This window comes from Geospiza fortis, unplaced genomic scaffold (assembly GCF_000277835.1).
Source record: "Geospiza fortis unplaced genomic scaffold, GeoFor_1.0 scaffold48, whole genome shotgun sequence".
Classification (NCBI taxonomy): domain Eukaryota; kingdom Metazoa; phylum Chordata; class Aves; order Passeriformes; family Thraupidae; genus Geospiza; species Geospiza fortis.
This window is the reverse complement of record NW_005054594.1, coordinates 269175-281663: the sequence shown is the minus strand read 5'-3', so window position 1 is coordinate 281663 and position 12489 is coordinate 269175. Positions and strand designations below refer to the sequence as shown.

Sequence of the window (12489 nt, the reverse complement as noted above, 5' to 3'; positions counted from 1 at the left end):
GGAATGGTTTGTCAGAAAAAGCCAAAGAATGGCATTAAACTTGAAAGCTGCTTTAAAAAATAATTCCTTTCTGTGCTATCTGAAAAGTTCAAGTGCCAGGAGAAGTGTGGGTGGTGATTTCTGCTCCCTGCAGTCCTGTATTATTTTTATTTCTCTTATGTCCTCTCATACCTGAGAGGTTAAGTTTGCTTCAAGAGTGGATGGGAAGGGATGGCTGTTTCCTGCCTGGTGCTTCCTTGGAACCCCAGTCCCAAACCAGCTGAACATAGGCTGAAAATTCTCTGTCTCTGGTGGGAAATGCAAGGATTCCCTCCATTTCCCCAAGTTTATCTGGGCCCATTCTGCACTGATCATTTTCCTGAGAAAAGTGAGGATTTTGGAGCATCCTGGACTAAGAAGGAGCTGTGTCATGCTCAGCTTTCCTATGACCTTTGCAACAAGGACTGAAAGGAGTAAAAAATATTTCTTCTATCTCATCCCAGCATGTTGTAATGAAAGCAGGTTGTTCCCACACCAGTCCTGTGTTAACCTGGCTGGTTATCCCAGACTCCTGCCAGAGGAAAGATGCATTTCAAGCTTCACCACATAATGAGCAGCAAGTCAAATATCTGAACTCTTGGAAGGTGTTTTGGTTGGGTTGTTTGTTTTGTTTGAGTGCCAGAGACCCCAGAGATGCTGCTGAAGGCCAGGCAGAAGCAGCAGCTGCCTCTCTGTACAGAGGATGGTGGCAGAGGAGGACAGATGTAGAGTGTGCAGCTTGCTTCTCCTGGTAGAAGATGTTTGTTTTCCATGTCTGAACTGCAGAGGAGCTGAGCACAAACTGGCCTCTGGGGTGGTACAATGCCTGAGTGATTGTTTGTAATTTTGATTAAAGTTTATGAAATATGGATCTGATCTCCTGTACAACCATCAGCCAGGAGCTGAGGCAAGCACCCATGTAATGAGGAGGGGAGAACTCCCTGGGCTGGTACAGATGCCTAAAGTTGTACAAAGTGGTCAGCTTGGATATTTAAGACCTAGAAGGAAGCCAGGGATTCTGGGATTCCAGTCCTTCTGGGAATTCCCTCTATTCTTCCCTGGTACATCTGCTGAAGAGCTCTTCAGAGCAAGGATGTGAGCGAGAGGTAAATCCATTTGTCTCCTGACCAAGGTGGTTCTCTTTTTCTGTGGAAATACACAATGCCTGGGCAAGAATCATCTTTGAGCCTGTCATGCCCGATATGAGAGCCCAGGAAAAGAGCCAAAGAGGAGCAAGAGATGCATTTAGCTGTATGGTTATGTGCTGAAAGTCACATAAAGCAGGGCTTCCATACAGTGCCAGGTTGGTGTGGCTGAGCAGGTGTGTTAGGAGTGCATGTCTCACAGGGAGACTGCCTTGTTGGAGCAGGAGGAGAGAGATGAGAACCAAGTCCTTTGATCCTTCCTTCCTGGAGCAAAACAATCCTGGAATTGAACCTGAGCATGAGGCTGTTGTCCCCTGAGGCAGCTCATTGTTTGCTTGCACATTCCATTTTAGATTCGGAGGGGAAATACTCTGAATACAACAATCAGAAGCTGGATTACTGCTCTGGAGGGGAAAGCTTGCTCCAGCATTTTCTCCTGCCATAATGTGGCATGTCACAAGCACAGTTAGCAGGCTTTTCAGTCTTCATAATTAGCCCTTTTCTTCATCTGCTGGCAATAAAGGAGTCCATGTTATATATTAAGCAGTGAGGGGAAAAAAAGCAGATCATGAGTGAATGTTACCCAAATAATGTGAAAAATCTGACAAGGATATCAAGACTTTGGAAGGAATTGAAAAGGTTTTTCCATCAGAGAGAAGCTGCTGGTGTCCCAGAGGAAATCATGGTGGTTTCTAATTGATCTCAACTGTGTTCTTGGCATAATATAATTGTCCTTCTCCTGGAAGCTCATTTTTAAAATGTTTTTTAGAACTGCAGTCTATAACCTACTGCCTATGGATTTATTTTTACAAGATAACATGAAGAGCTTAGTAATTGACTGCATATTTATCAAGTGTGGTAATTAACTGCCTTTGAGAAAATCCATGGAAAGTATGTTTTTGTTAATCAATAGGAATATAATAAGCATTTGATTTTAGATTTGGCTATTGCTGAACAAGAGCAAGAGCAAGTTATTCTGTGTTTTTTCCTTAAAATAATTCATTCCTTCTCCATGAAAATTCATTCCTTTTCTCCAAAATGAGAGAAGTAAATGCAAGAGTATGGTTCTGCTGTTGAACACCCTCTTTTCCCCATTGTGGCAGGCAGTGAGTGTTAAGTAATTTTTGCTTTATATTGAATCATTTTTATTTTTAGAGTGCTATGAAAGTACCATCACATGAATAAAAGTGGCAGCCTATATCCTTGATATTGGTGAGTAAATGGTGTCAGTCTACTCTGAAATACCATTTCTAGTGGTGCTATGTGCTTAGATACTCCATGGCAGTGCTGCTGTTTATTTGGGGCTCCTGGTAGGTGCCATCAGAATTTGTAGGAGTAATAAACAGGGGAAGTTAAACATTCCAGGGAAGCTGACTGGGAAATCATTGCAGGACACTGAAATGCTTCTGGCAGTGAGGGGCTGGTGCAGAGCCCTTGGCTGCAGGAGCAAAAGGGATGTGTAGGGCAAGGTGAGGGGTTGTGCAGGGTCTCAGGTAAATATAAGTGTATTCTGGGATCATGGAAACTCTGTGTTTGTTCAAGAGAAGCTCTGGGTGATCACTGCAATCCAGACTGGCCATGTGTATGTCCCAGGAAAGCTTGAGGCAACCAGGTATCTTCCTGAAATGACTCCTGGCTTTCATTGCTGCGTCTCTTGAGGAAATCCTTTCAGCCACTTCTGGGAGAATGCTTTTTCAGCTCCTGCCCCTCAGTGAAAGGTGGAAAAGCTCTTTTTTCCTGGTTCAACATGCCTATTAGCCTGTGTTCCTGCAGCTCAGCAACAATAGCCCAGCCAGGGGCTGTTTGTCTGGGGAGTGTGGCACTTAGAGACAATCCTGTGGTGGCTTTAACAACACTCTGCCTTTTGAAAAGCAGAGGTGCAATAACTGCCATTCTTGCCTTCCCTTGTTCTCTGAGGTTGTCCTCATCCATGCAGTGTTCCCATTGGCTCACCTGCCCACACAAATGCTGAATTCCTATTGCAGCTTCTTGGTTTTTTTATGTAATTTAAAGAAAGACCCCAAGCATCAGGCAACAGACCCTCTTTGTTGGTTTCCTTTTGTCAGGTTTAAAGGCTTGTGGAAAAACAGGCAGCTAAGTCCTTAAAAAAGAGAATAAAACTGGGAAAAAGAAAGTGTGTAGAGTAAAAGTGTATGCATTGAACATAAATGCCTCTTTTCAGCTTTTGAATTGGCTTCTTCTCTCAGGACCAATGTAAGGGGAATTTTACAGAGGAATTTTACAGAGGAATTTAAGTGTGCAGCTTAATTAATGCAGCAGAGAGGGGACGTTGTGCATGGCTGGGAGGGTGACCATGTAAAACACTGGTGGAAGGCAATGAGCTTGTGTGTGCAGTACAACTGTGGAATCATCTGGGTTGGAAAAGATTTTGAGACTGAGGTCGACCATTGGCCCAGCACTGCCAAGGCCATGACTGAACTGTGTCCCCAAGTGCCACATCTACATGGCTTTTAAATCCCTCCAGGGATGGTGACATCACCACTGCCCTGGGCAGCCTGTGCCAGTGCCTGACTGCCCTTTTGGTGAAGGAATTTTTACTGATATCCCACCTAAGCCTCCCCTGGCCCAGCCTGAGGCCCTTTCCCCTTGTCCTGTCCCTGTTCCCTGGCAGCACAGCCCGACCCCCCTGGCTGTCCCCTCCTGGCAGGGAGTTGTGCAGAGCCACAAGGTCCCCCTGAGCCTCCTTTGCTCCAGGCTGAGCCCCTTGCCAGCTCCCTCAGCCCCTCCTGGGGCTCCAGCCCCTTCCCCAGCTCCGTTCCCTGCCCTGGACACGCTCCAGCCCCTCCAGGTCCTTCCTGCATTGGGGACCAGAACTGGACACAGCCCTGGAGGTCCCTGAGCAGCGCCAGCCCAGGGGACAGTGACAGCCCTGGGCCTGTGCCCACACCCCTGCTGGGACAGCCCAGGGGCCATTATTTCCATGTTTATTTATGACCTTAATATTTATTATAACTATTTAGAAACATGTGGTATTTATATGTATAAAATTATAGTTATCAGCTTGTCTTTTCTTGCTGTTCGCTACACAATCATCCATTCATTTTGGCTCTCTGTTGAAACCTCTGTGCTTTCCCAGTGTCCATTTGCAGGAGGTGCCATTAGGACATACTTTCACTTGCTATTTTTAACCCATGTCCTTTTTTTGGCTTTCCATGAGTACATGTATAATGTCAGGCTGTCAGGGATCTGTCTTTCAGCAGCATTTCCTGGCATGGGAAAAGGAGGTGTCCCTGAGAAATGACTTTATTATGACACATGGACATAAGCTCAGCTTATGTCACCATGCAGAGGGATGGTGAGGGTGAGCTCTGGCCACATAAAGTGTCTGTAATAAAATAATCACATTTATCAGACAAATCCTACCTCTAAATGCAATAATACTTACTGCATTTATACCCACAGCTTGGAGAAGGACACAATTCAGAAGATTAAAGTCTGAAAAAGTGTATGAATATGCAATTTGCATTGTTATCAGGCCCACAAAATATTGAGAAGGTGCTTTCTGGCTGGAATTGTCACAAGTGCAGAAAGCCCTGTGACAATTGCCTTGACCTTTGAAATTGGTGGCAGAGGAGTTGGAGCTGCTTTGGGTCACACAGGCAAGGGGGGCACACTGGAGCAATGAATAATTCCATTTTCTGCACAATGCTATGAAACTTTCCAGCAGGCTGGAAGGGTTTCATTATCCTCTTTCAAAAGCAGGTGACACAGCAGGCATGGGGAAGGCTTTCTTTTGGTTTTTCCATTTTATTTTCTAATTAAAATTGAAATGAGAATGTGCTAATTACCATAAACAGTGGCAGAAGATGCACAGGACGTCACTCTGCGGAAGGTTTTATTTCTCAGAGCACCAAAAATCAGCCTCTGCTCTCCTGAGTTTTACTGGAAATGCTCAACTTGAGTTCTGCTTAATCTCTTCTCAGGATGCATCTTCTTCACTTTGGATTGCAAAACTCAGATAATTAATCTTCCTGATTTTTTTTTTTTGTCATCTTGCTTGTACTTTCTGTCACCGGTGTTAGATGCAGCCTGCTGGGCTTTGTGCCTTAACTCAGCTAAGGCTGGGATGTTCTTTTCCCCTGTTCAACATAAATAAACATTTTGGGAAGGTATCAGAGACTTTATTGATATAAACAATCCCTCTCCTTGCCTTTCTCCAATCCAGCTAAAGAACTCCCCTTCTTACATATGCATCTAAACTTATCCCCTTTGAAATCTGTTTGTTTTTTTACTCAGATATGAACAAGCTTTGGATTTGCTTGGGGACAATTAACTATGGGAACAAGTATTTTTTTCCCCATTTGTGGGCCATTTAAAAGGTGTTATTAAAAGCACCAAGGGTCACAGGTGAAATGTTTGCCTGGTAATGGTGCAGGGATCTGCTCTGGGGAGGGCATTTCAGGCTCTTGAGAGGTGCTGATTGCTGAGTTCTTGCTGGCCCTGCTGTAGAAGGAGATTTTCTTCTCTGATTTCATGAGTTTGTTGGCTTTTTGTGTTCAAAATACAAAGTACAAAATGTACAAAACCAAACAAAATTTTCCTCCTGTCCTTATGTTTGCTACACATGTTACTCAGACTGTGCATTTTACTTTCCAGTCCTCTCAAACAGAAAACACAGAAAGTATTTAATTCTATGCCATAAAAACTTTCTTTTCTGTATTGTTTTTTCTCTTGCAGACCTGGGCCTGGACCAATTCATAGTGAAACGCTATGATGGGAAGGTGAGCACATTGCACTGCTAAATGTATTTTATTTAATGGCTTTTTTGACCTAGAATCCTTCAGTTATTACCTGTGTGAGGGTGGAAGTTAAATGAAGTGTGTCAAGTGTTCTCTTCTGAGCATTTTGGTTTTCAGTAGCATTGCAGGGCTTTCTGTGTAATGACAGAAAGATTGTTTCTATAAAGGGACCTTATTTTAATGTTTACAGACAAAATATTACCACTTCCTATATGCTGGTGGGCTGGGAATCATGGGTTGTAATCACATTTCTTTGCTGCTTCTTTCTGGCTGTGTGAGAGCCCCTCAAGTTAAATCATTTCAGGGGAAACTCTCTGGATCTTTCCCTTCAGTCTCATCTCCAGATTCCTAAAGGAAGGAGATGCTCTTGTGGTTTTTTTTTTTGTGTCCCACCCAGGTATTTCCCCCCTATTGAACAGCCTTTCTCTGTTCCCCTTTTGAGCCCAGGTTCTTCCTACAGCACAGCACTATTCTGGGTGTTTGTGCTGTCATGAGAGGTGTTGGTAAAATCTTAATTCTGATCTAGTTTTGTCTCCCTGTGAAAGAGGAGCCACGTAGCATCCCACTTCTTGTTGTGGACAGCACAGACCTAATTATCCACAGACCTAATTATCCCCACTGGAAATCCCACTGGGGTGGTAAAGGCAGCTCTAGCACAGGACTGGCAGCTCAGATGGGCTCCTTGATGCAGATAACTGCAGGTTAGTTAATTTTCCATTATGTCACACAATGGTCCTCCAGCTTTTAGCAGCATTTTCATCTGCACCATCTGAAAATGAAGCTTTCAAAGGGACATCAGCATCTCCCCCCCTGCCATTGCTGCAGGGTGCACCTGACACAGTGTGAGGCATTTCCAGAAGGCTTCAACACTGGGGAAAAAAATAATTTAAAGCTTTATATAAACCCAGTGTGGGCTGAACATGTGCAGTTCCCTGGTTTGTGTTTAGCAGGCACAGGTAACAACAAGATGATCAAATACCTGGGGTCCCTGTATGGGCACTGGACCAGTGTGTGGTTACCCAGGCAGCAGAGCAGGGCTTTGCTGGAAAACAGACAACAGGGAGGTGGATTTTGGCAGCTAGTTTTGATACATAAAGCTCCAAAGCGTGTCATGAACACCTGTTTTGTTTTCCCCCCTGCCACAAACGTGATGTCTGCTTTTTGGGATTAAAAAAAAGCAACCCAACCAAAGGAAGGATGTATATTCTTTGCAAAATACCCAGTGTTTCTCTCTGTGGTTTCATGACAGTCTGTTTTGCATTCACTCACTTTCATCATTTTATCTTGTCAAGCTATCACCCTCATCCCTTAGGCTTTCCATAAACAGGATTTGTTTGTAGGGAAGCAGTGCTGAATCCCACGCTCTTTCTGCTAATCGCTCTCCTGCTCCCGAGCACTCTGCAGGCAATTCCCAGCACTCTGGAGAAAAGATCCAAAGGCAAATCCTTTGAACTCGACTTTCTGTTCCTTTGCCCCTCAGCACCCAGGGCTCTGACCTGTAGTAGACTGAAATAGCTTTTTATATTTTTATATAACTTAGAGATGTTGCTGCTGCACTTGGATGTCTCCGTGCTGTGGTTTGATTGCCTGAAAGTGAGGCAGCAGATTTAGGGGACTGCAGTGGCCTCTGCTTTATTATTATCTTCTCCTGGGACCTGATTTTTCCACAGCCTAATAACACCCTGGAAGCAGAGTACTCTGAAAATGAAGAAATAGAGGTTCTTGTTTTCTTGGCTGTCTGCTTAAAGACACCTTGGGGCTGGCTACATCTGGCTGTGGCTATTAGGGCAGTGGTAATGTCCAGGTGAGAGATAATTTGAGGAGAGGATAAAATGAGCTGGCCTTGGCTCTCCCTTGGTAATGAAGGAAGCTGACAGTAGATTGATCTGACAGCAACTTGTTCTCATTTTGTTCCTTGCTTTGGGTTTCAGTTTAAAAAAATAATACTGCTTTTACTCAGCCAAGCACAACTGAGGTGCTGCAGAGCTGACCTCACACATTCTGAGATTCACTTGCATAGTGATAAAACCCTTTTGCATCTCTCCCTCCATGCCTGATTCCAGCCACACATTCCTCTTGGATTATCAAAGCAGCCTGTGCTTGGAGGGGATTTGCCTTTGTGTGCAGGAGGAGCTGCTGAGCTCAGGCAGAAGGGGGAGAGGGTCATCCCTGTTCCCCTAAGCATCCTTATGGATGTTACACAGAGGAAATGGGAATTGTGGTACTCAAAAATAGGCCTGGTCACTGGAAAGTTCTCCTTTTTTAAGGAAAAGGAGTTTGTGAACTGTCAGACATAAGCTGTGCTGCTGACAATCCAGAGGCCAGATCCTGGCTGAAGAGTGGGAAGGAGGGTTGATTTTAGTTCCAAGCAAAGTTCCAAATGTGATGTCTGCATGCAAGCAGCAGTTTAGAAGGAGGTTCAGTTAAAAGGTCTGTGCAATTAGTTGCCTTTTAATGACATATTCCAGGACAGTGTAGCATCTGTGTGAATTTCAAGCATGTGTGTTTGAGATCTAGGTGCTGCAGCATTAGTGGGATGATGTATGAGCTGCTCCTTTCACACAACCCATTTTATTTAGGCAAAAACAACAAATTGGCCATTGTGGGGTGATCAGGACTGATCTTGCCAAAGGATTTTGGGGGGTGATGTGCCTCTGTATTGTGCTTTTCTGGGGTTTCTGAGCCAGCTTGCTGTGCATGTGACTGAATGCCACAGTGAGAAGAGAAAATCCACTTTTTTCCCCCTCTTCCTGTCCCTCCTTCTTCCTACTGGTAATTTATAGAGTTACTGGAGAGGGAGGTAGATGTTACTGCCTTATTAATGACAACAGTACTCCTGTAATTTGAGCCTAAATGCTTTTTCTTCACTCCTGCAAGACCAAAAACCCTGGAGACACTCAGCCAGCACAAACCTTTGGTCAGATGTGTGTGCCAGCACAGGCTCATGCTTTTGGGCTGAGCGTGTACAGGGAGGCAACCTGTGGCTCCATTTTTGTCTAAGAGTGGTGGTTTCTTCTCTTGGGAAGCAAGCTCAGCAAACTAGGGGGAAAGAGGCATTGATTCCTATTCATTCAGAGTAGAAAGAAGGTATTAATCAGCTTGCAGACATTTCATATGGAGCCTGAGCAAAGGGCTGATGTGAGAACAGGCACACTCTCAGGGTGTGGAGGTGCCCAGACCATGATTGTCTGTCTGCTGTGTTTCCACTGTCTCTTCCCTCTTGCATTTGGCAGTGGGAAAGCAAATGCATTTTTAACCCATCTGTAGGAGAAATAGCTCATGTTTTAGTGATGAATATGCTCTCACTAAGCAGTAGAGATTTCTTAGCACATCCAACCTGGCATAAGCTTCATTAACGTTACGTAAGTTGTCGTGCAGAGTTTGTTAAAAATTTTCTTTTCTCGTGCTCTCTCTGTTTATTTTTTTATGCATTAATGATTGACAAGCTTCATCTCTCAAAAAACCAAAGAAACAATGCTGTTCATGTTATTGCTCTGAATTGAGAGCTGCATGTCCACCCTGTCCCCAGCCTGGTGAGCCAGCACGGGAGCTCCCAGGTGTCCCCCAGCACTGCAGCCTGGTGCAAAGGTGGAGGTGAGCTGCAGTGCTTTTAAAAGTCCTCTGGCCTATTTAGGAAATAAAAGCCCCACTCTAGATGGGTTATTAGTTTAATTAGGGTACACTTGACTTGCTCTTTTTCTCCTGTGGGGCGAATTCCTTGCTGCTGCTCAATAAGAGCAAAAGCCTTCGAGCTACCAGCAACAGCTTCCCCTCCTGCAGTAAGTAATTAGAGAGGCTTTCAGTGCCCTCTAATTAAATTTATGACTTAAGTATTTCCTGCCAGCATTTATGTTTACTTCTCTAGATGTTTGGGCATGCCATAAAGTAATGCCAAGCAAGGTGAAGGACAAGGAAAATACTTCAGATGTTGCCTCTGAGTGCCAGTAAAACATCTCTAGAATTCACTTGCACTGGATAATGCAGGGTCATATCATGGCCCAATGCAGTGAGTATCTTCAGCTGCCCTGACCTGAAGGTGTGTGTCCATTAAAGAGCACTTGCTGGCAGTCAGCTCAGCAGGCAGATTTCTTTCTAGGTGATTTAAAGAGCATCTCAGGAGCAGAGGAGTTGAAAAAAGTACTTGGGGAGGATCTCCAGGGAGAAGACTGGAGGTAGATGCACCATCCGTTTCTGGTGGATTGAAGGATCTTGCTCACAGGTTTGAAAGAGTGGGAAGGAAAGGAGCCTTGATTTACTAGCTGGAATTTCTGGGATCCTTTGCTCTGTGGATGGGCTTTGCCTGGAGCATGATGCTCCCAGCAGAGTTTGATAAGCTGCCATAGACCCAGACTTGCAGCAAGTGAGACAGGCCTAAAATCCTGCTGTCATTCAGGAGCCAAACACTGGCTCAGAGCTCTGAGCTCCCTGGAGGTTTGAGTGCCTCTGAGACCTTCATTCCAAAGGATGCAACTCTAAATGTTGCCTTAACCAAAAGCCAGTATCACAATTCAGTAAAGAGCAGCATAAAGTGCAGGTGCACTTGGAGGACACTTGGGATGTTCTCCAGGTTAAATGCAATGAAAACAGGTGAGGAGTCCTCTAAGTCCAACTGTGTGGGGTCTTGTCAGCATCTGTTGTGACAGAGTTTGAAGTGAATGTGTCCCCAGTGTCCCCAGCTGGAGCTGGTGAGGCTGGGTTATGGTTTGCTTGGAGACACCTTGAAGTGTTTAGCCATTCTGGTCCATAATCCATGGGAATTGTCACTGTCCAACTTCAGATTCCCTGCTTTTAAATTCCTGCACTCTCTGATCTCAGCACAGGTAGTATTTGCATAATAACCAGGAGGCACCTTCTTACATGGATGATAACCTTGCACTGCTCGGTATGAACATTCCTCTGCCGTCCCTAAAAGGGCTGTAAGGAAGTGGTGAGACAAAATCCTTGCCTGTGGCTTTGTGGAAGCAAGCAGAGATGCAGTTTCTTGCAGATAACCAGCAAAGCTGAGCTGAGGAGGTTTTTATCTTCTTGGCTTTCTTTGCTGACACCCTGTCCACGTTGGTTGGTTTCTTTGCTTGTTGGCTTTCTCCTCCCAGCCAAACTCAACCCTCATGTCTGCTTCAGTTAGTTCTGATGTTTCTCTGTTTGCTGGGACCTGTGTGGACACTGAAATATGCAAATTTTCTTGGTTTGTTTTTAATAAAACTGGATTTCATCAAAGAAAATTCTTAACTGCTTCTAACACAGTGCACAAACATCCCTGTGGGCAGTGGGGCTGCTTTAGGTACAGAACAAGTGTCTTCCTTTCCTAACTCCTCTACCAAACATTTGTGGTGTATTTTGGCTTTGACAAAGCTCTACTTTCTGTTATCTTTGTGTATCCCTAATTCTGCTGCTTGTTTCCACAGGGCTCCTACTAAAATCCTCTGGTTGTTCTTTGTCCTCTTTTGTTCTGGTTTCCAGGTCCCTGGCAGGTGTTTCTTCCAGCTGCTAATATCTCTGATACTTATCTTTATTCTAATTCTGGTTTGTGCTTTTTGTTTGGTGTAACCAAGCATTCCCTCGTTTTCTTCCCTTTTCTAACCCTCTCCTCTCCCACCAGGATTTCTGGCAGGTACAAAGCAGACAGCATGTGCTTTGATTAGTTTGTGCTTCAGACCTCATAAAATGCACTTTTCATGTGAAAGGGACAGTGTACGCTCAGCTCTTCCCCCTGCTCCTCTCATGAATACTCCTGAGTGCTCTCCTTGATCCTCAGCCTGCAGGATTTATTTCAGAACACCTGAGTTTGGCTTGTGGAGGGAACAGTCCTCAGGGTAACCATTAATACCTGGCTCTATTAACAGGAACTGCTTTGAGCAAAGCTCAGATGTGTGTCTCCCTGCCCTCCTGGTTTCACAGTGTCCTCTGAGGCTTCTGTCTTATTTTGCAGCTCAATGAGACTGTGATAGAGCTGGCTCTGTTGGAAAATGGTGTTTTCCCCTTGAGGCCACCAAGTTAGTTTGATTCCCTGGCCAAATGCTTTGGGGAAATGTCATCTATTTGAAGGTGTGCAGGTTTGGGAAAGGCTACATTTGCAAACTTGAGTTTTTCAAGTTACAGAATTATGTAGAGTCAACCGTGTTAAAGAATATGTTAGGTAGTAGATATTTAGTTGTTGTAGTTCTTGAAATGTTTAGTAGGAAAAAGTACTAGAAACCAAAGGGGAGTTCATTCAATATTAGTAAGTAAAGAGGAAAATATCTCTAAGCGCTTTGAGTTTGCCCTGTAGCTTTGTGACCTTAATGAAATCCACAGGGAAAGTTAGGGGAAAATAAACAACTTGGTAATAAGCCCTCAGTGGGTGTAGGCAGTCTTTTAATCACAAATGGATTCTGGGGTATTTCTGGCTTTAATTTCTTTGATAGTTTTGCTTGTGTTAGCTTACTGCTTAATACTTGAGGGACACAAAACAAAGCTCTGAGAGCTCTGTCCTTGGGTGACATGGTGTTAGTATGGAAGGAGACAGTGGCAGGGAATGCTTTAGGAGATGCTTGAACTCACCTGGCTACAAAAGAAGGTAAAATCTG

The 12489-nt window shown here is 44.4% G+C and overlaps 1 protein-coding gene across 6 annotated transcripts in view; it reads left to right on the top strand.

Moving 5' to 3' along the window:
- Window positions 1–12489, top strand: part of MICU1 (mitochondrial calcium uptake 1) — an 89618-nt gene that overhangs the window by 27138 nt on the left and 49991 nt on the right. For all 6 annotated transcript variants that reach the window (XM_031064462.1, XM_031064461.1, XM_031064460.1 and 3 more), the window contains one exon: window positions 5862–5905. In XM_031064462.1, the coding sequence (XP_030920322.1) occupies window positions 5862–5905 (44 nt within the window). The remainder of the gene's footprint in view (window positions 1–5861; window positions 5906–12489) is intronic.